General features: G+C 33.6%; 3 protein-coding genes across 6 annotated transcripts; 2 read left to right on the forward strand and 1 right to left on the reverse strand.

Moving 5' to 3' along the window:
- Positions 1–209: 209 nt before the first annotated feature.
- LOC125836680 (V-type proton ATPase subunit F) lies at positions 210–6,266 on the reverse strand. 2 transcript variants are annotated; one of them, XM_049515890.1, is made up of 5 exons: positions 6,166–6,266; positions 5,736–5,815; positions 4,654–4,735; positions 1,929–2,011; positions 210–664 (listed from the first exon to the last, which is right to left on the reverse strand). In XM_049515890.1, the coding sequence occupies exons 2-5, from the start codon at positions 5,796–5,798 to the stop codon at positions 500–502; spliced, it is 393 nt and encodes a 130-aa protein (XP_049371847.1). In that variant the 5' UTR covers positions 5,799–5,815; positions 6,166–6,266; the 3' UTR covers positions 210–499. The 2 variants fall into 2 exon arrangements, with proteins under 2 accessions (XP_049371847.1, XP_049371846.1); XM_049515889.1 differs by having other exon boundaries at positions 6,150–6,188.
- An 808-nt stretch (positions 6,267–7,074) lies between these two features.
- LOC125836679 (uncharacterized) lies at positions 7,075–10,806 on the forward strand. 3 transcript variants are annotated; one of them, XM_049515885.1, is made up of 5 exons: positions 7,075–7,210; positions 9,408–9,476; positions 9,579–9,685; positions 9,766–9,907; positions 10,299–10,806. In XM_049515885.1, exons 1-4 carry the CDS (start codon positions 7,075–7,077, stop codon positions 9,904–9,906), a joined length of 453 nt encoding a protein of 150 aa, XP_049371842.1. In that variant the 3' UTR covers position 9,907; positions 10,299–10,806. The 3 variants fall into 3 exon arrangements, with proteins under 3 accessions (XP_049371842.1, XP_049371843.1, XP_049371844.1); XM_049515886.1 differs by lacking the exon at positions 10,299–10,806 and adding an exon at positions 10,143–10,295; XM_049515887.1 differs by lacking the exon at positions 10,299–10,806 and adding an exon at positions 10,169–10,191.
- Positions 10,807–15,926: 5,120 nt separating this feature from the next.
- Positions 15,927–23,724, forward strand: LOC125836678 (choline-phosphate cytidylyltransferase 1-like). The gene is made up of 8 exons (XM_049515884.1): positions 15,927–16,140; positions 16,535–16,648; positions 19,419–19,514; positions 19,783–19,825; positions 20,110–20,265; positions 20,512–20,592; positions 23,108–23,206; positions 23,369–23,724. The coding sequence occupies exons 1-8, from the start codon at positions 15,962–15,964 to the stop codon at positions 23,522–23,524; spliced, it is 924 nt and encodes a 307-aa protein (XP_049371841.1). The 5' UTR covers positions 15,927–15,961; the 3' UTR covers positions 23,525–23,724.
- The last annotated feature ends 891 nt before the right edge of the window (positions 23,725–24,615 follow it).

Raw genomic sequence — 24,615 nt, forward strand, 5'->3', positions numbered from 1 at the left:
GGTAGAGCAGTTTGGTAGCTCGCTAGGCTCATAACCTTGAGGTCACGAGTTCAAATCATGTCTCCGCAAAAGAAAACATTGTCACTTTTGAGCACAAAGTAACAAATGGTCACTTTCAGAAGCAGAGTTGAGTAGACAAAAAATGAAGAGTACATTCTTGGGCTAACAAGAAATTTTCCACAAGCACAGTGAGATCAAAGAGCAGAAAATTGATGCAGTCCTCAAATAGTTTATTTGATTCCTCTTCAAGAATAATCATCCATAATATCAACTGAACCTCCCAAAGTACAGAGCAACTGACTTATTTGCAACAAGTTGTTCACTCCCAGTCACACTTTTAACTTATACAACTTCTTGAATCAACACTCAAGAACAACACAAACCGCTTAAATATCTAAAACAGATTACAAAATGAATTATCTCTTGATAGAGTGGGGACATGATACAATATCAAGATAATTATGAAATAGTTGGGGCATATAGAAACATTACTCCAACATTAACGCCTATCGCCGGCTACTGATTCGGCGGAGAAGAGATACTTCACTCGTGATAGAACAGAATCATGGGCAGGATCATATGGATGGTCCTTTGAAGGAATCTCCAAAATGGCTGGAATTGGTTTGTTGTAACTATCAACCAAAAATCTTATCATGTTGGCCACCTGAAAAGGATAAACCAAGAGGAATAAATTGAGTGAAATGCCAATTAACTCTACTTTAGACCCTTATTTTCCGTGAGTCTTCAATTTTAGAAAATGGAGGCCACCAGTTCCCCCCAGACATAAAACTGCAGCCTAATAATTTAAAGTACTTGCGGTAGATAGAGAACTCCTCCACCATATTACACAGTGTTAGTTGGATTTACTTAGTAGATTGAAATTGAACTGGAGTATAACAAAAGTAAAAGATGCATTTTGACCGCAAGCCACAATCTTTAGTGCATCTAAAAACAATAATAATTCTAAGGGCAGATAAGAAATGGTAAGTGCTAAGCTCGTGTACGTACAAATTTGATTCGACAGGGAGAGGGAGGGAATTGACTGCTTTTCTTATCCTTAGCAAACTAGTAACCTTTCCCTTTATATGCTAAACATACCAAAGGAGTACTTCCATTGCACAGCCTCGGTTTGTTCCATGTCTACAAACGACTAATTTAATAGAGGCAGACGTACAGTACTTAACCGGATAGCTTCAAACCTCTGTTTGAGTAACTGAGAGGTTTTCTTTACTTGTTAAAGCACTTATCATTTCAAAAAAATTTTAAAAACACTAATCATTTCTTTAAGTTGTTTGGAAAGAATGCATGAACGATTATCTCCTCATTTTGACGAGGTTCAGACTGGCTAAAAAACTGACATTGAGATCACACCTCGTCACTTGTATTGCATAACTAAACAAGGAAAATAACCTAGGACTACTTCTTTTTTATGTCCCCTCCTCCTGCCTTTATCCAACCAAATACACTTTCACCTTATGGGGGTGATAGAGATTCGACAAGCAGGCTTTAAATGGCTATGATCAAGTATTATCGACCTTTGCTTTTACAAGTCCTATGGAGTTGGTTTTTTTGGAGGAGAAAATGTAAGCTGATTGATGCAGTAGCCACTGTAATCTAAGCATCCAACAGGAAATACAGATCACATTACTCTTTTTTACTCTAGCAGGTTTCTGATGACTTGAGAGCAACTGAAGTTTGGCCAGATAATAGTTAGTTCCAAAATTCAAACAATGAAAGATTCGACCAATAAACAGTTAAACACTATGTACGACATAATTAGCAGCTGAAACATAACCAATTCTATTGTGGCACTTGAGCAGAGCTACATGTAACGCAACCACCAAATACAGATAATATTCTTGACTACATAATATGGACATGTAAAAATTGATAAACCAAACAACAAAGGAGAAGAGTAGGAAACTTACATATTGGCTGATTAACACTATTGCGATGTCCTCTCTTGTGGTGAATTCCTTAAAAGCATCTTCAATCTGCTTCACCGTTGTTTCTGAACATGAGCATAGGAAATCTATATTACTTTCTTTCCATAATTTTGAACTCTGAGATAAAGATGAAAAGTTCTACCACTCACAGGAATCGCCAGCTCCCTATATACCATCCTTCACTCAGCAATTAAATTAGAAGTAACTTTTGAATTCATTACCAACAAAAAGGTCAATCTGTTTGGTTATAATCTAAACATGTAGATCGACTCTAGTGAGAGTCTCCTATATTAGTCTAGATAAGAGAGTTAGCAAAACAAAAGCATGTGCCATATGCCTGTGAAATGTTAGTTAATTGGCCATGGAAGTTAATCTGGAAAGCAAAGTTACCCCCTACGTGATTTGTTTTAGCTGTCTAGCCCTTCATGAACCCTCCCTCACCTAAGACAACCTCGTCAGGTGAAAAATCCGTATTGACAACAGCTGCTACATGTGCCATCAGGCCTTAGAGACCAACAGACATCTTCATTGTACAGCAGTCACAGGCATATGGAACATGCTCTTCTCAGCTTTTGGTCTCAAATGGGTTATGCCAGAGAGCATTAAAGATGCCCTGATTAGTTGGAACTCATGGAAGGTTGAAACCCCATCAGGAAAGTATGGAAGATGATCCCTGCTTGCATTGTTTGGTGTTGGGACAGAAAGAAACAATAGATGCTTTGAAGGCATCTCCTCTAGCCCTAGCTACATTCTTAAGGCTAGAGTTTTAACAAGTCTCTGCAGCTAAAGCAATAACCAAGTAACTCTGTCCACCAAGCCTAGGACAGATGGCAAGAAATCACCTAGTGTTTTTGTCCCTGCTGGGATTTGAACCTGAGACTTCATGGTTATCAACTCACTTCATTAACCACTAGGCCATATCCTTGAGTGCTAACATGCACTGGTTTCTCTTTTAAGTATTTCAATAAAGTACATTTCATTTGATGGTCAGAGGCGAATTGAAAGTTAAGCAGTGGGAATTCTAATACTCATAATTGTTGTTACAATTATTATTAATAATTAACATTGGGAAGGATTTTTAGATTGAAAAAATCCATATTGATTAGTTATATATCAAGTTGTATTTTTTTATGTCATCAGGAAAACAAAATTTGGAGATCCAAATCCCAGAAATACATTGTGCTTCCTCCATTCCAATTTATTTGGCGGGTGTTTTACCGAACAAAAGTTTAAGAAACAAATGAATTTACTTTACACATAAGCTAAATATTTTGCAAAGTGCAAAAATTGCCGTTATTACCAACAATTCTATATCTCTCTCCACATGAAAAGATGAACTTTTATATGAAGTTGGTCCCAACAAGTTAGGTCATTAAAGGTAAAATGGGGATAATAATATTAACTATTTCCCAAATATGGAAATATGATATTATGAAATAAAACTACACCAATAAAAATGAAATTCAAAAATGTTACTATTCAGAGATGACAAGAATAGATGTAGAAATATTTTTATTTTCTTCAGGTGCATAACAGAATTTTCTTGAGACATTTTTTTTTTGATAATCGAGAAATCCGTCTGTGACCCGCCCTTTGGACCAATCACAGCCTTCTAAACTCGGTGGATAATGGGCCCGCCCCTCTACCCTTCTCCACTTAAATACCGGGCTTCGCTTTGCATGGTGTGGGGCTTGAACCTGCGACCTAAGCCACAAATCCTCCACCTTTTGCCACTTGAGCTAGAGGCCTTGGGGGCATTTTCTTGAGACATTCTAATAAGGCTATCTACAAATTGAAAAAAATATATATATTTTCTTCTCCATAACCATAGAGGCATGACTTATCATGAAAAAGGAAGAGACGAAATAGTGAAATGACTTTCGGAACTGAACATGACCAATAATTTCTGATAACTTTTGGAATAGAGAAAAAATTCAGCTATAATGGCAACCCCAGAACTTCTGAATTTATCACTGTCAGTGGCTGACATTTCCAAGAAAATACCTGAAGCTCAACGTTTTATCATTGGTTGTCTAATTTACTTATTCTTCGTTCAAATATGGAAGGATATGCAATGTGAGTCTTTATCCACTGAAGTCTGAAGCATTCTGTTGTTCTACCTTGGAGGGCACAGGATATTAAGGTACTTGCTATTCCAGTCCTTCATCTTGGACACTGATATCAGAAACTCCTCTTTAGCTTGAGCACTTCACTTTACTATGTGACTGAACAAAATCCCTTCATCATCCTCTCTATTGAGTAATATTTGGCAAAGATTATCATTGATTCATCTTCCCCCTATCATATTGCCTCTAAGTTTCAGATCACATATGACATCTAATAATTCCTACCAATAGGAAGCTAGTGAACCAGATGTAACAGCAAAAACTACAACAACAACGTAACAGTGTGATTCCACAAGTGGGTCTGGGAAGGGTGGTGTGTGCACAGCCTTACCCCTTCCTTTTGAAGGTAGAGAGGTTGTTTCTGATATGTAGCAGCAAAAACTATCATTTAAATTCCCTCCCCCAAATTCAAAGCTCTTTTCTCCACATAGGTAAGAGAGACAAACCGGTTGGAAGAGAATTTGCTAATTTGGAAAATAACTAACTATGCTATTTTGGTGCAGAGTAGAAGCTACAGCATAAAGTTAATGAAAGATCCTCAAAACTACTGAAGAGCTGGTAATTCCAAAATTGAAACTTACTTGAATCCACAATAAGGTAATTTGTTTTCCTCCTCAAATCGACATTGCCAACTCCAGCCAGTAAAAATCCTGTAATTGTGTCCTATATAAACAAGTTATTTCCATCAGCATCAGTATGTCTAGATATCATCTATCACATGTATGTAGACTAACAAGCTATTCATCATAAAAGTCCCATGACAGTAAGTGGGTAGTAATTGTTTACCAATTCAAAAAGTTGCATACAAAAACTTAATCAAGCAACAGATGAGATAGATAATTGCTATCCCGTCTCCACAGAGTTCTGATCGTACATATGATGCACAACATAAACATGATTAAGTCCCAGCTAAAACCAGTGCTCCGTCAGTCACATCAACTGTAAACTCACATCAAATGTAATATATCATCCAAATCATCTTCTAATTAGTCTGTGAAAGACAACTCATGTCATAAAAGATCTGATGGAAAAGAGTATATTATAGATGCTCAAAGATGGCTGATGACCCTGAGGCATCATGATAAAGACACACTAGAGAAATAACAACCAACAGCTCATCCACAATGATAAGCTATCGATATTTGTATTTCAGGAATAGAGATGCCATGATTTATTTAATCTAAATTATTGGCTTTCATCATTTTTCAGTCATCACACTCCTGGTCTGTGTGTCCATCAGTTTTTCACTTCCCATCTTATATATAGCATAGTGAGTAACTCAGGCTAGAATAGTTTACTTGACTATATGGGCCATGCACCTCTCTCCCATGAGGACTTTGATCCCCCAAAACTTATTTCCTTGGAAAATCCATACACATGAATGATTCCAGCACCAAAGTACATCTACTCTATTCTATGTTGTTCGGACTCTTCAAAAATGTCGACCGATGTGTTCTCCAAAAGTAGTGTATTTTTGGAGAATCCGACATGGGTGCAGCATCAAATCGAAGAGTCTGCGCGACTTAGACTCTATTAGTTTAGTGATATCAAAGAAAAACATGGTTCAAAGCCCATCATTGATTGGCTGATACAATGCAAATAGAGCATAGTCTATCAATAAGAACACATAGCAACACCCAAAAAAATGTGGTGAAAAGTTCACCTCATCAGCGATCATGGCAATGAGGGCTGAGTTGTTAGTTCTGACAGGAGCTCGGTTAGCCATCTAAGAAAGCAAGGTTTCTGCAACCACAGATAAACTATAATAAAAATAGTCACGATTCAAAAAGTAAGAATCTTGAACACATTGACAGATTCAGATATCAAATCAAATCTTAAACTATTAACAAACCACCAGCAGAAAAAGAAATCAGATTTAACATAGCTTAAATATTCAAAACCTTGAAATTTTCAAAACCCATCACTAGTTTCAAAGTTTGATGAAAACCCAGTAAGGATTTTCCTAAATTTTAAGTTGTTAAACAACAATCGAATAAATCAAGACAAATCAGATCGAAATCCTTTGAAATAACAAAATTGAACGGAAAAAATAAGCTTTCGAAGTTGTGAATGTAACCTTTTGCCAAGCTTACTTTGAAGTTTTTAGCCTTTGAGGGATCCAATCGCTCGACAGAGACGAATCGAAGAAACAACAAGGGGAAAAACTGATGATATTGGATATTTGCTGTTCGCTGATGAGTAGAAACTGGAAACAGGAAGTTAAAAATGGAAAGAGTTGAATGTAGACTTTAAGCCCCAAGAGTTTTAAATTACGCACAACTGCCCACATCTTTGGGGAAAGTGCTTAATTTTGCCCCTGTATTTTCAGAAATTATTTATATTTAACCTTCATTATACTTTTGGAACAAATACAGCCCTACAATTATACTTTTAGAATAACTATACCCCTATTGTTAACAAAGTTATTTAAAATAACTCTTACTTCTATGACTTAAACTTTAAAAATGACGAAATTATAGTATTATTTTTGTATCACATTGAGGGTGTGATAGCAATCTCGTGATAACTAATTTCGGAATAACTTGTTCCCCAACCAATTGAGTCACAAGGGTAATGGTGTAAGTAAATTTTAAAAAGAAATTAATCAGCAACTTACGCAATGCACGTGAATCAAAACTAGTGACTATATAAAAACATAGAAATGAGAGTGAAACTTTTTGGTTATAATCAAATCTTATATAATGAGTAGAAAGATTAACTTTTAGCTATCTTTTATGAAAATTTTTTTATGAATAATTAACATATATTCGTGTCTTTGAAATCATAACTCAATTATGTCTTGTGCTGCAAGAACAAAAAATATGTTATAAGAAAAGCAAGAATAGTATATACTCATTAAGAAATATTTTAGTTAAGTATTATATATGAAAAGTTAACATGATTTTTTTTTTGTAGCATAGTATATATGAAGGACTAAAACATTCATACACTTATATATTAAGGACCATTTGGATTATTTTCATCTTGACAAATTGGTGATGATGATGTTGATGTGCAAAGGGGTATGGCCAAGCAGCTCATCCATTGTTCTGTTGCAGCCACCAAATGGACACAAATCCTTCAAAACCCAAGCTAGCTTTTCTAGCTACCCTCTCGCCAGCAAAGTTATGGTTAGAAGTAAGCAATTTACTCCCTCCTCCTTATATTTAACATTTAATATCAACAACTGTACTTTATCCCAAATGATAACTCTGAAATGGGTGAGGAGATAATCTAGATATCTGTTTTACTAGGTTAAGTTAACTGGATAAAAATATGACATATGGGTCTAACTTAACTTCAAAAGCTAGTTCATGAGGGGAGTTTAACGGGATGGACCTGGCTCTCATTTACGATACTTGAGCCTAACTCAACCCCAAAAGCTAGCTAACGAGGGGAGTATTGCGATTGCTCAACTCTATATAAATATACCACCAGTTCATTCTCCGACCAATGTGAGACTCTAACCTACTCTAACATTTTACTTTTTGTTGGCCCAGATTTACTTCCCTGCACAATGTTATTGCTACTAGAAAAAGAAAAGGTGCTTGTTAAACTAAAAAAACACATCTGAAAGATGACATTAGCTTCTTACTGGTAGCTTGGATCAGATTGAAAGTTTACTGCTTGAATCAATAATACAGTATCTACTATCCATGAGTAGTGTGGATGATTGTTTTTGAACTTGTCTTAGTTTTATGTTTCACCTAAGTCTTATAAAAGCTAAACCTTTAAGACTTTTTGAAGCTTGGATACAACATCTGTAGGTCAAAGCTGAAAAACTCTATTGACTTTATAGTATCTTTTCCAAGAAAGGGTGGGCAGAAATGAAATCAAAGATAGAAATAGGTTTGGCTAGGATCCTTATTGGTGGAATTTGTTGTAGTCTGAGGCTGCTTGGCACCAGTAATGTACAACCCACATTGCTTGCTTGCTATTCTGATCAAATAGTGATGTAGTAACTAGTGATAAGCTATGTTGCTTGGACTCTTCAAAAATGTTGACGGGTGCGTGTCGAATTCTCCAAAAGTAGTGTATTTTTGGAGAATCCGACACGGGTGCGGCATCAAAAGCAAAAAGTTCGCGCAACTTAGGTGATAAGCCTCATAATATTGTATGTTCCTTTATACATTATCTTGACTCTGCAATATTGCAATAACACTGACTAATAAACCTCTTAGGAGTTGATGTTTCTTTATGTTATATCTTGTCTCTGCATTCTGGTACTAGTAAAAAGTAGACATTGCAACATTGTATATTTGATAAGACCGTCAATCTATCATTGTAAAGATTCAGGATTTTGAGGTTTTACTGCCTATATAGTAATGTTGCATTTTTCTGTTTCACATGGATGATAAAAGCTAGTGATGCTCTTCAATAGTGGTGGTGGTATATGTAAATCTTATCAGCTGCTTTAGACTTCATGATTTCAAGTCTACAATTATGCTGCTTCTTGTTGAAGAAGTTACTCGAATATGCTAGGTCTAGACATTTACGTGGTTCAAACTGTGCTTCAGGCTGAATAGAATTCAGATCTTTGGTCCGAGTAGTTATGATATTTGATGAAAAGTAAACACTTCATGTTATTGGGTAACGTCCCACTTCTTGAGCTTAAAGGGAATGAAATTAAAAAGGGGCTACAGGCTTGTAGTGCTTCAGCTAGTCATTATTTTAAATATGTAAAATAGTGATATTAGAAAGCAATTCCAATGTAAACTGCATTCTGACTATCCTCGACATTCCAAGGTAGTAAGAAGAGTACTGTTATCTGACTACTGAAAGCAGTCACTGGAGATATTTGCTTGTAAAAGATCAGAAAAAAGAGAGGAAAAATAGAAGAAAGAATGAGGCTATGTAAAAGGAGATAAGTATCTCCATGTAATGCTGTAAGTTTCCCTTTAGGAACTATATGTCCAGTATCATTTTAGCAATAAAATGTCGACTTCTAGTGTTGTAAACTCGAAGGTTTTCTAGTTACTAATATACATATGCTGGAACTTACTTAGTGCTGCTCAATGAAGAGTCCAGAATTTTCTTCTTTGATACCTCTAAATGATAGGTTCCATATTTAACTAAGTTAAAATCCTACCTTAAAGTATTAAGCTATCATTGCACTAATTATAGTTCTCCATTGACCAAATTGTAGATGTAATGAATGTCAAGTTTTGATAAAAAAAATAGTTTTGAGACACTGAAATGTTAAGACTTTTTTCTCTTTAACCCTTATGCTACAAGTTCAGAATTCACTTGCTGTCTTAGATATATCACATGTTTTTCATTCAACGGTTGTGGTTCTCTAAAGTTCCAAAATTTCTGTCTTATTTTTGAACCATAGATCTATCATACTCCACTGATGAAAGTTGTCTGGAGAAAATATTTTCAAATTTTGGTCATGTTGCTGAAGGTATGTGCTGTTGCTTGAAGATAATTTCTCTTATCTATTCTACTCTTTCTTGTAGTTGAGATTGTGACCTGCATTTTTAAATGTATCTACTTCCCTTATCAGTTAAGATTGTCAAGGATGAAATGACCAAGAGATCAAAGGGATATGCTTTTATTCAGTACACTTCTCAAGAAAATGCCATGCTTGCTCTTGATAGCATGGATCACAAGGTTATACTCCGTGAATTTGCTTTGGATTTTTAATTCCTTTCACAGTGTCTTCTTCGTCACATTCTTTCTTCCCTTGTCAGTACCTCGATGGCAGGGTTATTTCTGTGGAACTTGCAAAGCCTACAAAGAAAGACTTTGGCAGATACCCGAAAAGTTGTGGACCACCTGTGGAAAGATTACCATCTGAAAATGAAGTTCCAGACCTAAAAGAAAACTGCTAAGGTAAGGCTTACGCTAGTGTTAGAATGTTATTCATTGATAGGTGAATGACAGTTCCACAAGTCATCATTCTGGAAACTACTATGCTGCAGCTTCGGGTAGACTTGATAAAAATTCTATTGCGTAAAATTTCACTCTTAGGTCACTCCTACAGGCAACAGGACTAGTTTACTTGTTCTGTCATCGCACCCTGTGTTTTGCATGTAAGCCCACATATATATTGTGTTTGTTCTCTGAGGCATGGCGCGTTGCATGTCAGTCCAGGTCAATTACTGCATACTAGAAGAGGCTAAGTGTACTTCCAGCCATCTTACAAAACTTGTACCTAGAATCATGTATATTAAATCGCAAGACTTGTGCTTTGTCAACTTGATGTAACTAGTTTGATGGTCAGGTTCTGCTGGTATATATGTATTAAGAGTTTTTACGCGGTGAAAATGGACTATCATGATGTACTTTAGGCTGCTGCCAAGGGTCTGGAAGTTGCCCTGGAAATAAAGGATTCAAAAATTAGTATTCGTCGAAATGTACCTTACATGCATGTCTTAACACTCCATTAATTGTAACAGTAAAGGGTAGATATTGAAAAAACTATTTAAGTGACTTCTCGGTTCTCTCAACCGTCAAATATTTTGAAATAAATTCAGTTTTGCCAAAACGACTAATATTTGGGATCGAATGTATTAAAGTGAGTTATTTTTCTATGATGGATGATGGAACAGTTGAGTGGGGCTAGAAAGGTTAGTATCAATAACTTGTGAGTCACAAGTTTGTGACAAGGACTTGCTTGTTGCATTATAATCTGCTTTTATGTTTAGTTTAATTGTAATTGATTGGATTGTCGAAAGGATATTGTTGACAGTAATAATATACCCAATATAATCTTATATAAGTGAGGCTTTGGGAGGATAAAGTGTATGCAGATTTTACCCGTCTCCCTCGTGGAGGTAAGGAGGTGGTTTTCAAAAGACCCTCGTGCTCAAGTGTAACAAATGAAAGTAACTATGAAGAAGACATGTCACTTGATTAGAAAAGGAATACAAAATATTCCAAAAAAATAATAGTAACAACAACTAAATAATGTTATAACTAAAACACAATAGACAATATTTATGGTAACAAATATCAAAAGCAATCTACTACTAATATATACCACGACAGACATGGTGCTATATATCAAACTCTCACTGAACCTAATCCCATTGAAAAGCAAGATATATAAAACTCAACTACCTACATGTTTTCTCTCTGATCCGTGATCTTCATACCTTCATATCTAAGGTCATATTCTCTGTAAGATTAAATTATGTCATGTCATGTCATACCTTATCATATTTCTCTCCAATACTTTTTCGGCCTACTTTTACCTTACCTCATATCCACTATATTTAACGTCTTACACCTCCTCATTTAGTGTATGTACATCTCCTCTTCACGTATAAAAAGATATTGTTGATCAACTTTAGTTTAATCAAAGCATATCTATTATGACCAAGACATGGATACATGCCTACAATGTGGAAGCCCATCAAGTTGAAAGACCCCTTTGAAGTATTCTTTATGAATATTTTTAGAATATTCTTCTGAAGCTTCTTTTTTTCTAGTGCTCCGTGTTGGAGCACGTTATGACTTAATATTTTTTTCGAATAAATATATAAATACTCCACGCTTGGAAAATACTAAGAAAAATATCTTAATTAATTTATAAAAATATTTGTCTAAGCATCTTTTATTTATTTTTATTTTTTTAAATGTCACACTTAATTAACACTTTATTTTTTTGGACTATACAGCGTAAGACCAACTCCAATCCACCTCTATTTTACTCTTCATTTTCTTTATTTGGAAAACAAAATAGAGAATGAGCTCTCCAACCACCTTCCATTTCACTCTTTATTCTCCACTTATAAAAATGTATAGTAGTTCTCCAAATTTGAAAAACTACCATTCACCCTCTCTATTTTATTTTTTGATATTTTATTTATATTTCTATTATTTTATAATTAACACATTATTTTTCATATAAGACCATTAATTAAATATTTAATATACATCATTCTTTTTAAATGTAATATAATATTTTAAAAAATATATTATTATAATTATCTGTCACTATGATGAATGCATAAAATTAAAATAATAAGATGAAAATTTTAATTTAAAAATACAATACATAACACAATAACGAGATAACACAATACATAACATAATAATTTTATCACAAAAATTTTGGTTGCAATTTATGTCCACTAATTTATATATTATATAATATTTATTTGCAAGTATGTTATTTAGAAATTTTAAATAAAATAAATTTTTTAAAAACCTAAAATTTATATTACATGAAAATTATACAAAGTGATTATTTGAAAAATAAAGAAAGAAAATTATATTATGAAATAAGAAAATAAAAATGAAATTAAAATAATAATATAATATTGAGGAGGAAAAAAAAGAATTTTTTTAGAGAGTAAAATAGAGAATTGAGTTGGAGTTGATTGTTTGAGAAAATAGAAAATTATATATTTGGATAGTAAAATAGAGGATAGATTAAGAGATGCCCTTGAGTGATAGCTCAAAAAAAGATAGAGTTGGAGATGCCCTTATAGAATAGCTTAAAAAATGATTTATATTTTAAAAGGCTAACAAAAATTAAAAATAGTATGATAAACGACTTATATGTGTTCTTTCTTGATCTTACTTGTAGGGTAGATTATTTATCACCATAGCATCGATACTAATATAAGTATTTTATCATAGTATTCATTTTAATTAATACGTATATAGTTTTATGACTTGAAGAATAATTTGAGAAATAAGTAATTAATGCTAAAGATAAAATAAAAAAGACTATATTTTTTTATAGGTTAAAAGTTAATATTTATTTTTAAAATAATGGAGAAGGAAAAAAAATAAAAATCCAATCTAAATCATAGTACTGTACTATGTAATCCAGCATTGGTCAAAATTAAAGGAAGTAGTTATTACATGAATTAGTGCCACACATTTCAATGTCAAATAATTAAAGAGAAAGTGATAGCTTACATTGGTCCCTATCACACAAATATTTACTTTTAGAATTACTTATTCAATAAATATTAACCTTTAGAATTACTTAGAAAAATTAATACTTTCTTAATTATTGAAAAATAATTAGTCTAAACCAAATTAAGTAAAACTTATTGAAAGTAGATGCAATTTATTTTTCTGAAATAAAGCTTAAATGTTTCGAAGTTACATAAAGGTACAACAAAATGGAAGTTTCTAGTTTCCACTTTTATTGTACTGTATTCCATTGCATCAAAATATTTATCATTTTTATGAAAAAAAACATTATTTTAAAATACATATCATTCTAAAAGTTTAAAACATTTTTTTAATTTTATATTATCCTTAGTAGTAATTAATTTTTAAAACTACAGATACTTCACAATTTTATCACATAAATAGAATAACTATTCAATAAAAAACAAAATAATTAAATACCCCTCTTAATTATTTTTTTCTAAAAGGACATGTAAATGAAAAAACATGATAAAGAATTTTAAAATGAAAGAGTAATTTAACTGGATATTAAAATTTAAAATTGTAACCCTCTCCAAGAGAATATTTATCTTGTTACAAATGGGATATCCTCTTCTCATGGTTCAAGAGGGCTCTTATCTCAAGATGTTAAATGCATGCGTTAGGTACTATCATTTAAAAAAATAAATAAACTCTCTCGATCGATACTATTTTGAGATAATAAAATAATATCGAAGTGTGAAATAGAATTATTATAATTTTATATTAATATTCAAACATATTATAGTCACAAATCGACACAACTTCAACAATCCTAAGCACATCGGTAGTCTTATTTCTTAAACTTCATCCTATTTTTAGATCGTTATCAAAATTTCTTTTTATCTTGATTCTTTGTAGAATGCTAAAGTTAAATCATTACAAACTAATTGAATGTCAGTCTCAAATATCAACACACAAATAAACGAAACAATGAGATTGTTAAGTTAAATTTTCTTGGTTATAACTATGAATTCTAAATATGACTAATAAAGGAAGATAAAAAAATTGCAATAATATATCTAAATAATGAAATAATGATAAGTCAAATCTCCTTGACTGTAACTACGAACTCCAAATACAACTAATAAATGTCTATTTTTTTTTTCTAAGAAAAGCAAAAAAGTTAATATATGTGGATTTTATGTGGAAACACAAACTTAAATCACATATCTTCCTTGAGAAAATGATCAAAATGGTCCTTCATGTACAAGGGTTGAATTATTTTGATCTTTTATATATATCACTTTATCTAAATAATTCTTAATGTATATAAAAAAAATGATCATTTTAGTCTTTAACCCTAAAACTAACCAAAAAAATTGTTAGATTTAACCGTGGATCCCACGGAATTGACAAATGGCTAACCCTTCTTCCTCAATCTGCTTTCTTTCACCATTACCATCGTAGACCCGTCTCCTCAACTTCTTTCTTCCGTCATTTTCTCTCCTGCTTTATATTCTCATAAGAAAAATACTGCACACCTCACCCATTTTTATCTCTATTGAAACAAAATTTTTAGAAGTTTCCATTATCCTACATAAAGAAGAAGAAGAAAATCAAGATCATTAAAACAAATGTAAACTAAGTAAATCAAATAAAAGATTCATTTTCTCTCTCTTGTTGAAGCGATCTATGAGGAGGATTATAGCTTTTCTTTTCGTTTTTTCCTTTTCAAAATTAGTAATTTTTTCAAGTCATTTTTTTCATTCTATTTTTAAAATTAAATGGTAAAATTTTAACGGGCATAGATAGAAAACAAAAACCTTATGAATATTCTTTAAAATTTGAAGAAATTTTTGTGTGTATGAGAAGATTTTGGGAGCAGAAAGAAGAAATAGCAAAGAAGAAAGATGAAGGAGAAGCAATGGCGGAAGAAAGAGGGAGGAAGAAGAGTATGGGACCCACAACTAAGTTTAACAATTATTTTTATGTTTTCAGTTAGTTTTTAAGGGTAGAACCAAAATGATATTATTTGGTATATACATTAAGGACTATTTGAATAAGATATTATATATAAAAGATCAAAATAATTCAAATCCTATACGTGAAGGACTATTTTGATCATTTTCTCTATCTTCTTTCTGAATATTTTTAGATTAGAACAAGAACAATAATATAAAAGCTTTGATAAATTTGGGACCCATGATGCCTCGTGTCAAAATAAGGAGAAATAAACTGGGACCCCCAGAAACCACGAGGCTTTTTTCAATTATTCATTCCCACTCCATTTTGTCCATTTTCTTTTTGTACCTTACCAAAAATATAAATCAGAAAATAGCATCGTCACCAAAGAAAATTATGAAAAGAAGATAAAAATCTATGCAGGATATCATAGAGCTCAAATTGATTAAAATTTTTTTAATAAAACGCTTTTTAATAAAGACAACTCAATACTTAGAGAACTTGAATTCAAAACTTTTAATTAAAAATAAAAAAATATTTTTCACTCCATCAAATTTAAAACTTTTCATTAAAAATGAAAAAATACTAACCATTTTATGATAACTTTGATATGCTATTATTCTATTGATTCTCCTTATAATAATAACCGGAAAGATCAATCTAGTGGTTAGTAGTAACCAACAAATCTCATTATTATTTAATCACAAAATACGGTGAGCGTCATAGATTTACTTATTTGGCCGATTTCGCCGTCAAATTGGTTAGTTAATTCACATTTATCTCTACATTTTGAATAATCTGAAAACAAATTAAAAATTAGCGATATGTATCAAATCCTTATCATTAAATTAAATATACAAAACATATTATTAGAGTAATATATTTTTTTATAATTATTGAAATTGATTTTCGAGAAATGAAACATGGTAATTATTTTGAAACGGAGGGAGTAGTAGTCGGCAGAGTAGTCCGTGTTTTTTGTGTGTGGCAGAGGAGTGTTGGGTGTGGGGTGCAGAAGAAACAAAAGAGGTTAAATAAGAAGTCATTTTTTGGAGAAGAGAGAGAAGAGAAGGCCGAAATAATATAGTAATGGAGAATGGAGGAGGAGAAGATCCACAATTAGAACCACCACCACAGCCGCAGCGACGGTTGAAGCCGATCCCACCGAATCCACCGCCAACAGATCGGCCGGCTCGTATTTACGCCGACGGCATCTATGATCTCTTTCACTTCGGACATGCTCGCGCCCTCGAACAAGCTAAGAAACTGTATGTTTTCTCCTCTATTCATCCGGCGTAATACTCTCCATAGGATTTTAGAATTATTAATTGACTTTTATTATGAAAATTAAAATTTTGTGGTTCATGCCTTTTTATATTCTCTATTGTGATGCTGGATTTTTGAGTGATTGTGAGAGGGATCCAATGAGAAATCTGGTTGATTTCTTCTCATCTAGGTAAGCCTAGGTGAGAAGACTTAACGATACCTACGTGATAAAGTATCTAGGTGTCGGGAAAAGAAGAAAACGAAATAGGTGTTTGTCTAAGTTGTTTTTTTATTCTTATTGGAATATTATTAGTTGTATGATTGTTGAGCCATGAAGAATTTGTGAAATTGAACATATGTTTTACTTGGACTGAGTGATTTATTGCCTGAATGTAGATTGCCTAACGCTCAGCTTCTTGTTGGATGCTGCAATGATGAAATCACTCACAAATTCAAGGGAAAAACTGTTATGAACGAAAAGGAGCGATATGAATCTTTGCGCCACTGCAGGTTGGTTTTATGGGGTTGTCAATTTTGTTTAAAGTTTAACTTCTTTTTTTTCAGCCAGATCTTAATGAAATGATCTTTCTTCTTTGGTAATACTGAAATGATTGAGTATCTCTAATTGCTGGGGTGAGATTCATTCAGTTGTCTGATGTCTTCTGAATACATTCACAAATTACAAATATATGAACTTTTGTTTTTATGTAGATGTTTCTTATATTGTGTATATTGAGGGTTACTTTGATTTTTAAAATGATTGTAGTTGTCTGTTCATTTTCCTTTCGGATGCCAATGAGATGAATAGTTGAGGTCAGTTCTAGATATTTTGTATAAAAATGCTTGCTTAATGAATTTCATAGAAGGCATCAAGAAGATGCAAAATTTACAGAACGTAGAAAAGTGAAAGACATTGTTAGCTATATTACAAAGTAAAAGGGGAGGCCATTGTGTTGGGACTTGGGACTACATTGCACACAAAATCATTAAATTTTTGGGGGATCACATCTATTCAAGATTAGGTAACGGTTTTTGCGTAAATATGCCGGGTATGTGTTACTGGTAGCTTCTTCTACTGAAAAATCACAATTTAAGTCCTTAATTTCAAAAATTTTAGGGGTTATCTCAATTTATTTTTTTGTTTATCAATGGTAGAAGATGATAAAATTACAGAAAGGCTTACTCTAGGTATTCCTTTTTACCAACCTTCTTATCAAGACCATCCTTTGCTGTGTGCATTTGTTCTTGACAATGCAGTGGTTACTGCTGCTTTTGAAGCCGAGAGACTGTATAACTTCGGCAATGACCCATTTAAAATGTGAGAATTGAGTGAACAACTACAATCTAAATCAAAAAGGAGAAGGCCGTTACACTAGATACATGTTTTGATAATTGGAAAAGAAAAGAGGTTGTTCAGGACACATGTATCAGAAAGGGAAAAGAAGTTATTCTATGTTGTTGCATGGTACTACTTCACTACCAACTCCATATCTTGGCCTCCCTCTAGGTGATAAATTCAGATCCCCTGATGTTTGGAGTGGAGTGTTTGAGAATACACTTGCATCTTGGCAGAGGCAAAACCTCTCTATGGGGAAAGGCTCACATTAATACACAGTATTTTGGATAGCATTCCCACATACCAAATGTCTTTCATACCACTGCCTTACAAAGTTGTCGAGCAGTTCGACAAGATAAGTCGAACCTTTCTCTGGAAAGGGGGAAACAAGAAGCCAAGAACCATGAATTAAACATGTTAGATGGGAAAAAATCACAGTGCCTAAGCAGCTTGGAGGTCTAGGCACTAAGAATTTGGCATTCAGAATAAACGTATGCTTATGAAATGGTTGTGGGGGTATTGCAAGGAGGAGAACTCTTTGTGGATGGAGGCTTCAAAGGCAATGCATGGTTATCAAAGCCCTTGGTGCACAATCTTTCAAGAAGACCTCATGGTGTGGGACTCTGGAAGAATATCAGAAAGTTATGGTGTGAATTTTCCCCTAGTTCTTCCTTTAAATTGGGAATTGTACCAACATTTAATTCTGGGAAGACAAATGGTTAGGGGGTCTACACTAAAGAATGACTTTCCAAGCTTGTATCAGAAGCTCAGAACATAACTCCACCATCTCTCAGAATTGGCAAAATAACTGCTGGAAAATACAGTTCAGGAGGAATATTTAAGACTGGGAACTGCCTCACCTTATAGAGTTATGGCTTAAATTAAAACACTCTTGTCATGTCATGTATTACTGACAACCTAAAATGGAAGGATGGTCCCTATTCAGTGAAGGAAGGCTTTGCTCACCTATGCTCTCCTACAATGAGATAATTGATTGGTGGCTCTGGAAATCAAAGCTTCTCTCAAGATCATATGTTTTAGCTGGACAGCTTTACATGAAGCATGCCTTGCACAGGATAAACTCCACAGAAGGAAAATTCAGAATCAGTAGATGCTTCATATGCCTAAACAAATTAGATTCCAATAGACATCTTTTGCTACACTGCACAATCGTCACAGATATTTGGGGCATGTTTTTCTCTATTTCTGGTCGCAATTGGGTTATGCCACAAAGCATAAAAGAGGCCTATGAATGCTGGTCTAAATCGAAAGTTGATAAGTCCATCACATTGATTCCTGCCTGTATCTTTTGATGTGTCTGGACAGAAAACAATTGTAGATGTTTTAATGGGATTTCAACTCCTACTTATTTTCTCGAGGCTGAAGGTCTTTTATGGTTGTATAGTGGGCAGAATCTCTCCCCTGTAAATTGTCCTATTAAATTTTGAAGTTCATCAGCTCTTGAGTGTTAGCTTAGTTTTTGTGGCCTATGGCTGATAAACTTTTGTGCTTCTGATCAATGTGAAATGGATTGGTAGTATAAATGGTGAGAAAGACGGAGACAGAAAGAAACTCAAAATATTTTGAAGACAAAAGCAGTTATATTTTGAAGATCAAGATGAATCGTCTTTCTTTGTTCTATTTTTGGTGTAAACAGGAATTTTTGGATTATGTCTGAGACTGGATAGATTTAATAGGTGGCTTGCAAGTAACTATTACATTAGATTTCTCTTCTTTTTCTCTTTTTGAGTTATACATAAAGTTATCAGCACTTGCCAGGTGCTGATTTTATTATCAGTACAAGCCTGTTACCTTACTTTGAAAAAAAAAATGTCGCTTATGATTGTTCTAATATTGTAGCTTCTAATGGTTGATATCTGCCTTTATCTTCAATTTTGTTATGGTGCGTTTTCAATTAGGTTAATTGTGTATGCATTGATGCAGATGGGTTGATGAAGTTATTCCAGATGCGCCTTGGGTTGTTACCCCGGAGTTCATTGAGAAACATCGGATTGACTATGTGGCACATGACGCTCTTCCGTAAGGCAAAACGTCCCATAAAATTTTTACTTCTGTTGATTTGCATAAGGGTCCCTGGTTGATTGGAACTATATTTAGACCAGCTTTTGATATGCCTTATCTGACTAATTCATTATTTTACTTTAAGATGGATTTAGCTTTACATAACTAATTTAAGGTCTTCCCCCGTTGTGTGATTATCTTTGTTTTATTTGTTTGTGTTGTGTTTCATTTTGGGTTCATAGATATTTTTCTTTTAATTTTTCGTCTTCTTGTCTGTACACGTCAGTTATGCGGATGCAAGTGGAGCTGGAAATGACGTTTACGAGTATGTAAGTCCAAAATGAACTTCAGTTTTCATACGCGACTTTTACCTTATTCATTTGATGTTTCTTTTAAACAATTTAGTTTGTGTCTGTACAGAGTTTTTCTGTGCATAAACCAGGGTGATTTGCAACTTGTTCATCTTTTTAACATGCTGTATGAAAGTCAGTCTTAATTTGCTCATTGTTGATCCTTTATTAATCAGTATAAGATATCTAGTTTGATATTCACTCTTTAATGCTTGCTGTGAAGCCATGTGTAATGTGAATATTTTTAAAACCTGTGTTATTAGGTTAAGTCCATTGGTAAGTTCTTGGAGACCAAGCGGACTGATGGAATATCTACTTCAGATTTAATAATGAGGATTGTAAAAGACTACAATGAATATGTGATGCGCAATTTGGACCGAGGATATTCAAGAACGGATCTTGGTCTGAGCTATGTGAAGGTATTATACTCTTTAGTGTTTTGATTGGGTGATGTAATAATACCTTACCTTTCTCAGGAAAGAAGTTTTCTTATTTTGCAAATGCAATGAAAAGAATAAGTGTGCTAATTGAATGATGTAGACTTTCTGCTAGCATTAGCTTTATTCCTCACTAATAATAGTAGAATCAATGGCACAGAGTCAAAGGTTACATTTTGTTTCATTATTTGCTTTGCCAGGTATTAATTTCATTATTGCTTCTTTCAGGAAAAAAGGCTGAGAGTGAACAGGGGTTTGAAAAAGTTGCATGAGAGAGTAAAGAAACAACAAGAGAAAGTGGAAGAGAAGGTATATTCTTAATTATTTGACTGCTTTTCAGTTCTCTATTTCGAATACAAGCTTGTCAGAAGTGTCTCCAATCTCCATAGAATATGTGGTTTTGAATATAGTTTGGCAATTATCTGAAAAAAGCAAGGAAAAAGGATATTGAGATCTATGTCCTCTATCGTTTGTGCAAATTATTTTTTTTAAAAGAAGGTAACCATATTTTATATAACCAAAAGAGTATATAAGAGAAACATAGTTACAGGAACCCAAAAAAAAAACATAAACCGATCCCTTAACTAGTTACAATGACCCAATAATGTCAACTACATAATCTCTATATCTTCTGCTAGGCCCTCCTTACACCGAAAATGAAACAAAAATATATACAATATATTTTTAGTCTTCTGTTGAGTCGGCTACATCTTCAAAACACCACACATTCCTTTTCTTTCCTATTGTCCACCAGATGCATGTAGGAATAATTCTCCACCATCTCTTCTGCCTTACAAAATTGTCTGGATCATTCCAGCATGCTAGCAACTCAGCAGTTTTCTTAATTATCCATTTGAGCCTTTCCATACTCAGTAAGAGCTGTACAGATTACAAGTAACTTTGCAATGGATAAGTAGGTGGCTACTTGTTCTATTCATTATCCATCTGAACCCTTTCATACTCGGTAAGAGCTGCCACAGAGTACTAGCAACTTTGCAATGGATAAATAGTTGGCTATTTGTTTCATTCATTATCCATTTGAGCCCTTTCATACAAGACTAAAGAGCTGCCTCAGAGTACTGGTAACTTTGCGATGGATAAATAATAGATGGTTCTTTAATTCATTTTCTCTCCACATAGAAGGCATTTAGAACACATAGAAATATTGTGCAAATGACACTTTGAGCAATGAAGGGGTAGCACGGAAAACAATGTGATAGTATATATGGTAAGGTTGAATTCGAGGATACAATTGAATTGCCTCTCTACCCCACAAAGGTAGGCAGTAGGGGTAAGGTTTGCATAGACCCTACTCTCCCCAGACCCCACTTGTGGGACTATATTGGTATATTGTTGTTGTTGTGGTGGCGAATATTATGAAGTGTAGGCGACTTGGTTTAACACATCCTATAATGGAATATCAACATTATATGTTAGTGTTAGGTGTTCTAATCTTTTATCATCGCTGTACAACTGACATGTTCTTGTAGGTTCTCGTATTATTAGATCCTTTATATTTAAAGCTGACAACATTTTCATAAGGTCAAGTTTGTCCCCAAGGAGATGAAGCATTCGTATTATGTCATGCATAGGAACTTTTGGATACAAAACAATAGCTACATTTTCATATTAGCTATATTAGCCTGGATCAATGCTTGTGCATTTAGTTGCTATTTCTTATGAGTAGGGTGATGTCCAACCACTTTTAGATGCATAAGTAGATATCTTTGCTGACCGAATTGTTTGTTTTAGTAGGTGGATGGTTCTTTTGTTTAAATCAACACTGGTATGGTTTCATTTGTTGAGAAACCTGGAGCTTTTAATTAGTATAAGTAATTTCTCAAACTGTAATGAAGTGTTCATGAGCTTTTGCGGTTTGCTTCCCCATTATGATGCGGCTCGGTTAATAGTATATAAGTATATATTTTTTTTAATAGGGATAGTATATATATTTATTTCTATCATTGAGCTTGCATCCGATTATGGTTAATGTTGTGTTGCAATGTGTACTAACTTCTGGGTAAATTTTCCTCTTACTATTCTACTAATTACTACTCCTCTATGTGACACTCTTTCCTTTTTAGTTGGTCCCAAAAAGAATGACATCTTTTCAAATTTAGTAAAATTTAACTTCAAACTTTCCATTTTATCCCTATTGAAATGATTTATCGCCACGTAAATTTCTATAGCTTATTTTAGACCACAAGTTTCAAAATCATCCTTTTAAAAAAAAAAATGAACTTCAAGCTTCCTTTTAGTCAAATGCCTTCACATAAATTGGAATGAACTGCCAATGCATCCAAACCCCGTTCTTTTATATTATTTGTTGGAATAGATAGTACATATATGATCAGATGCATACGTTGGTAAGGACTGTTTAGAGTTGGACACAAAATTACTAATTCAAATTGAAATGTACAATGATCGGGGAAATTGGAACAGGTGGAGTATAAATTTCCGATTCGTTATAGTTTATCACCTTGTAGAATTTGGGTGGTGGAGATGGTGGAAGTTGCAATTATCTGGACTTTTGAAGAGTGAGCTGAAGTGCTAAACTATGATAGACGAAGCTACTTTTCATCTTATATGCTAGGTTTCCGAGTAAAGAAAGCTCTTTCTTCTCCGTGATTATTCCCACTATGTCTTTTGTAACTCAGTGTTAACAAAAACGGAGCAGTATGTAGCAGTTCCGATAGCTTTTTCGTATGTTAATGAAATAAACATAAGACAGATGCTTGTCGTCATTGAAGAACCATCACTTTCTCAGTAAAAGCTATTTCTAGTCTTCTAGCACAAAACACGTTAAAAAGACTAGTTGTTGCAGATACAAACAGTAGCAAAGCATCGAAATATTTGGGTGGAGAATGCTGATAGGTTGGTTGCTGGTTTCCTTGAGATGTTTGAAGAGGGTTGCCACAAAATGGTAAGATCTCTCTGCCGCTTTTCCCATCCCTCCCTTTTCCTCTTGTCTGTCTCTATCTGGTGTTCAATCCCCTACAGTTTTCCAGTAGCACCTCTCACACACGAATGAGAGTGGTTTATATTTGCACTTGTGATCATACCATACGCATTGGAATTTCAACAGGGAACTGTCATAAGAGACCGAATTCAAGAGCAGATGAGGACCAAGAGTATAAAAGGGCTTCTATATGACAAAGAAGAGGATGATGATGAATATGACTACTATTATGGGAGCAGCGACGAAGATGAAGAATACTACGATGGTGAAGATGAAGACTAGGGTTGCTCACTTTCTCATGTTATGTGGTGATGTAAAATGTAGTTTATGGATCAAGTTGGATGAAGATGTATTATGTCTAACGGTTGGATGCGCGTGTTTTCTTTTGTTAGAATGTAGTGGCAATTAGTTGTGTTGTAAACCGTGATCAAGCATAGTCTTGTACCATAACGCTGTCAATCAGAGTGATTTGTCTAAATATGAGAAGAATAATCATATGTTCTTGAAAATGCCATTTTCTTTTCCTCTTTTGGCAATTGATACGGCTAGGTGTATTTATGCACAGTACATGTATTAGTGAATCGCGATGCACTAAGCTTTTTATTGATGGGGGATCAAATATCTTCTGTCAAAATGACTCTATGCTCTTTGTATCAGCATGATTTTGTTTTTCGTTCAAGAGGATTACTTATATTATAATATGCTAAGGCATAATTAGCGATTGTTCTTAATGAAACTTTTTAATATCTACATAAATATTATATGTAACTTTATCTCAATCATAACTCCAGAGTGAATAAGTTACAAGTTAAAACTCTCATAAACCATCTCATTTGGTGAGTCACATATTAAAATTATTGGATATTCCGGTCATCTTTGTGTGTATGAATTCTTAAAATTCCTCGATTGAATATGTGAGAAAATATTTGGGATAACTTGCTGAGAGGTGCCTGAAAGATGAAATCATTATGATGATTTTCCCAATTAACCAGTAATTGGAGCTACAACCTTACTAGCCCGGTTCTTGTAAATTGATGTATGCTTCAATGGTATAAATTGATGTATATTAACTACAGTGAAGACAAAACGCATTATTTATGTGCTTAAATTGTATATTTAGATTATTTTTTTCCCCAACAAGGAAAGCAAAACAACGCAAGAAAAGAAAAATATCCAAACCATAGTCGATTTGCTAGTTTTCTGAAATAATTAGATTTTCTAGATATCTTTACCCTTTTGGCGTGTATATATATATTTCTTTCATCATATTTTAACTGTCATTCTAGCTTAAAATAATTGTTACATTAGAAATGAAGACTAAAGTTAGTGAACTATACCTTTAATTAGGGGTGGACATAAATACAATCGAATTG

This window comes from Solanum verrucosum, unplaced genomic scaffold (genome assembly GCF_900185275.1).
Source record: "Solanum verrucosum unplaced genomic scaffold, falcon-dt-bn FXZP01000278.1, whole genome shotgun sequence".
In the NCBI taxonomy this organism is placed as follows: Eukaryota; Viridiplantae; Streptophyta; class Magnoliopsida; order Solanales; family Solanaceae; genus Solanum; species Solanum verrucosum.

Coding starts and splice junctions, on each gene's coding strand:
- LOC125836680 (XM_049515890.1), bottom strand. CDS start 5,798: ATGGCTAACCGAGCTCCTGTCAGAACTAACAACTCAGCCCTCATTGCC. Junction 2,012..4,653: donor TTACCTTATTGTGGATTCAA/GTAAGTTTCAAT, acceptor GCTCATGTTCAG/AAACAACGGTGAAGCAGATT. Junction 665..1,928: donor TAGTGTTAATCAGCCAATAT/GTAAGTTTCCTA, acceptor TATCCTTTTCAG/GTGGCCAACATGATAAGATT.
- LOC125836679 (XM_049515885.1), top strand. CDS start 7,075: ATGATGTTGATGTGCAAAGGGGTATGGCCAAGCAGCTCATCCATTGTT. Junction 7,211..9,407: donor CAGCAAAGTTATGGTTAGAA/GTAAGCAATTTA, acceptor TTTGAACCATAG/ATCTATCATACTCCACTGAT. Junction 9,686..9,765: donor TTGATAGCATGGATCACAAG/GTTATACTCCGT, acceptor TTCCCTTGTCAG/TACCTCGATGGCAGGGTTAT.
- LOC125836678 (XM_049515884.1), top strand. CDS start 15,962: ATGGAGAATGGAGGAGGAGAAGATCCACAATTAGAACCACCACCACAG. Junction 19,515..19,782: donor GTGGCACATGACGCTCTTCC/GTAAGGCAAAAC, acceptor TGTACACGTCAG/TTATGCGGATGCAAGTGGAG. Junction 20,593..23,107: donor AAGAGAAAGTGGAAGAGAAG/GTATATTCTTAA, acceptor TAGTTGTTGCAG/ATACAAACAGTAGCAAAGCA.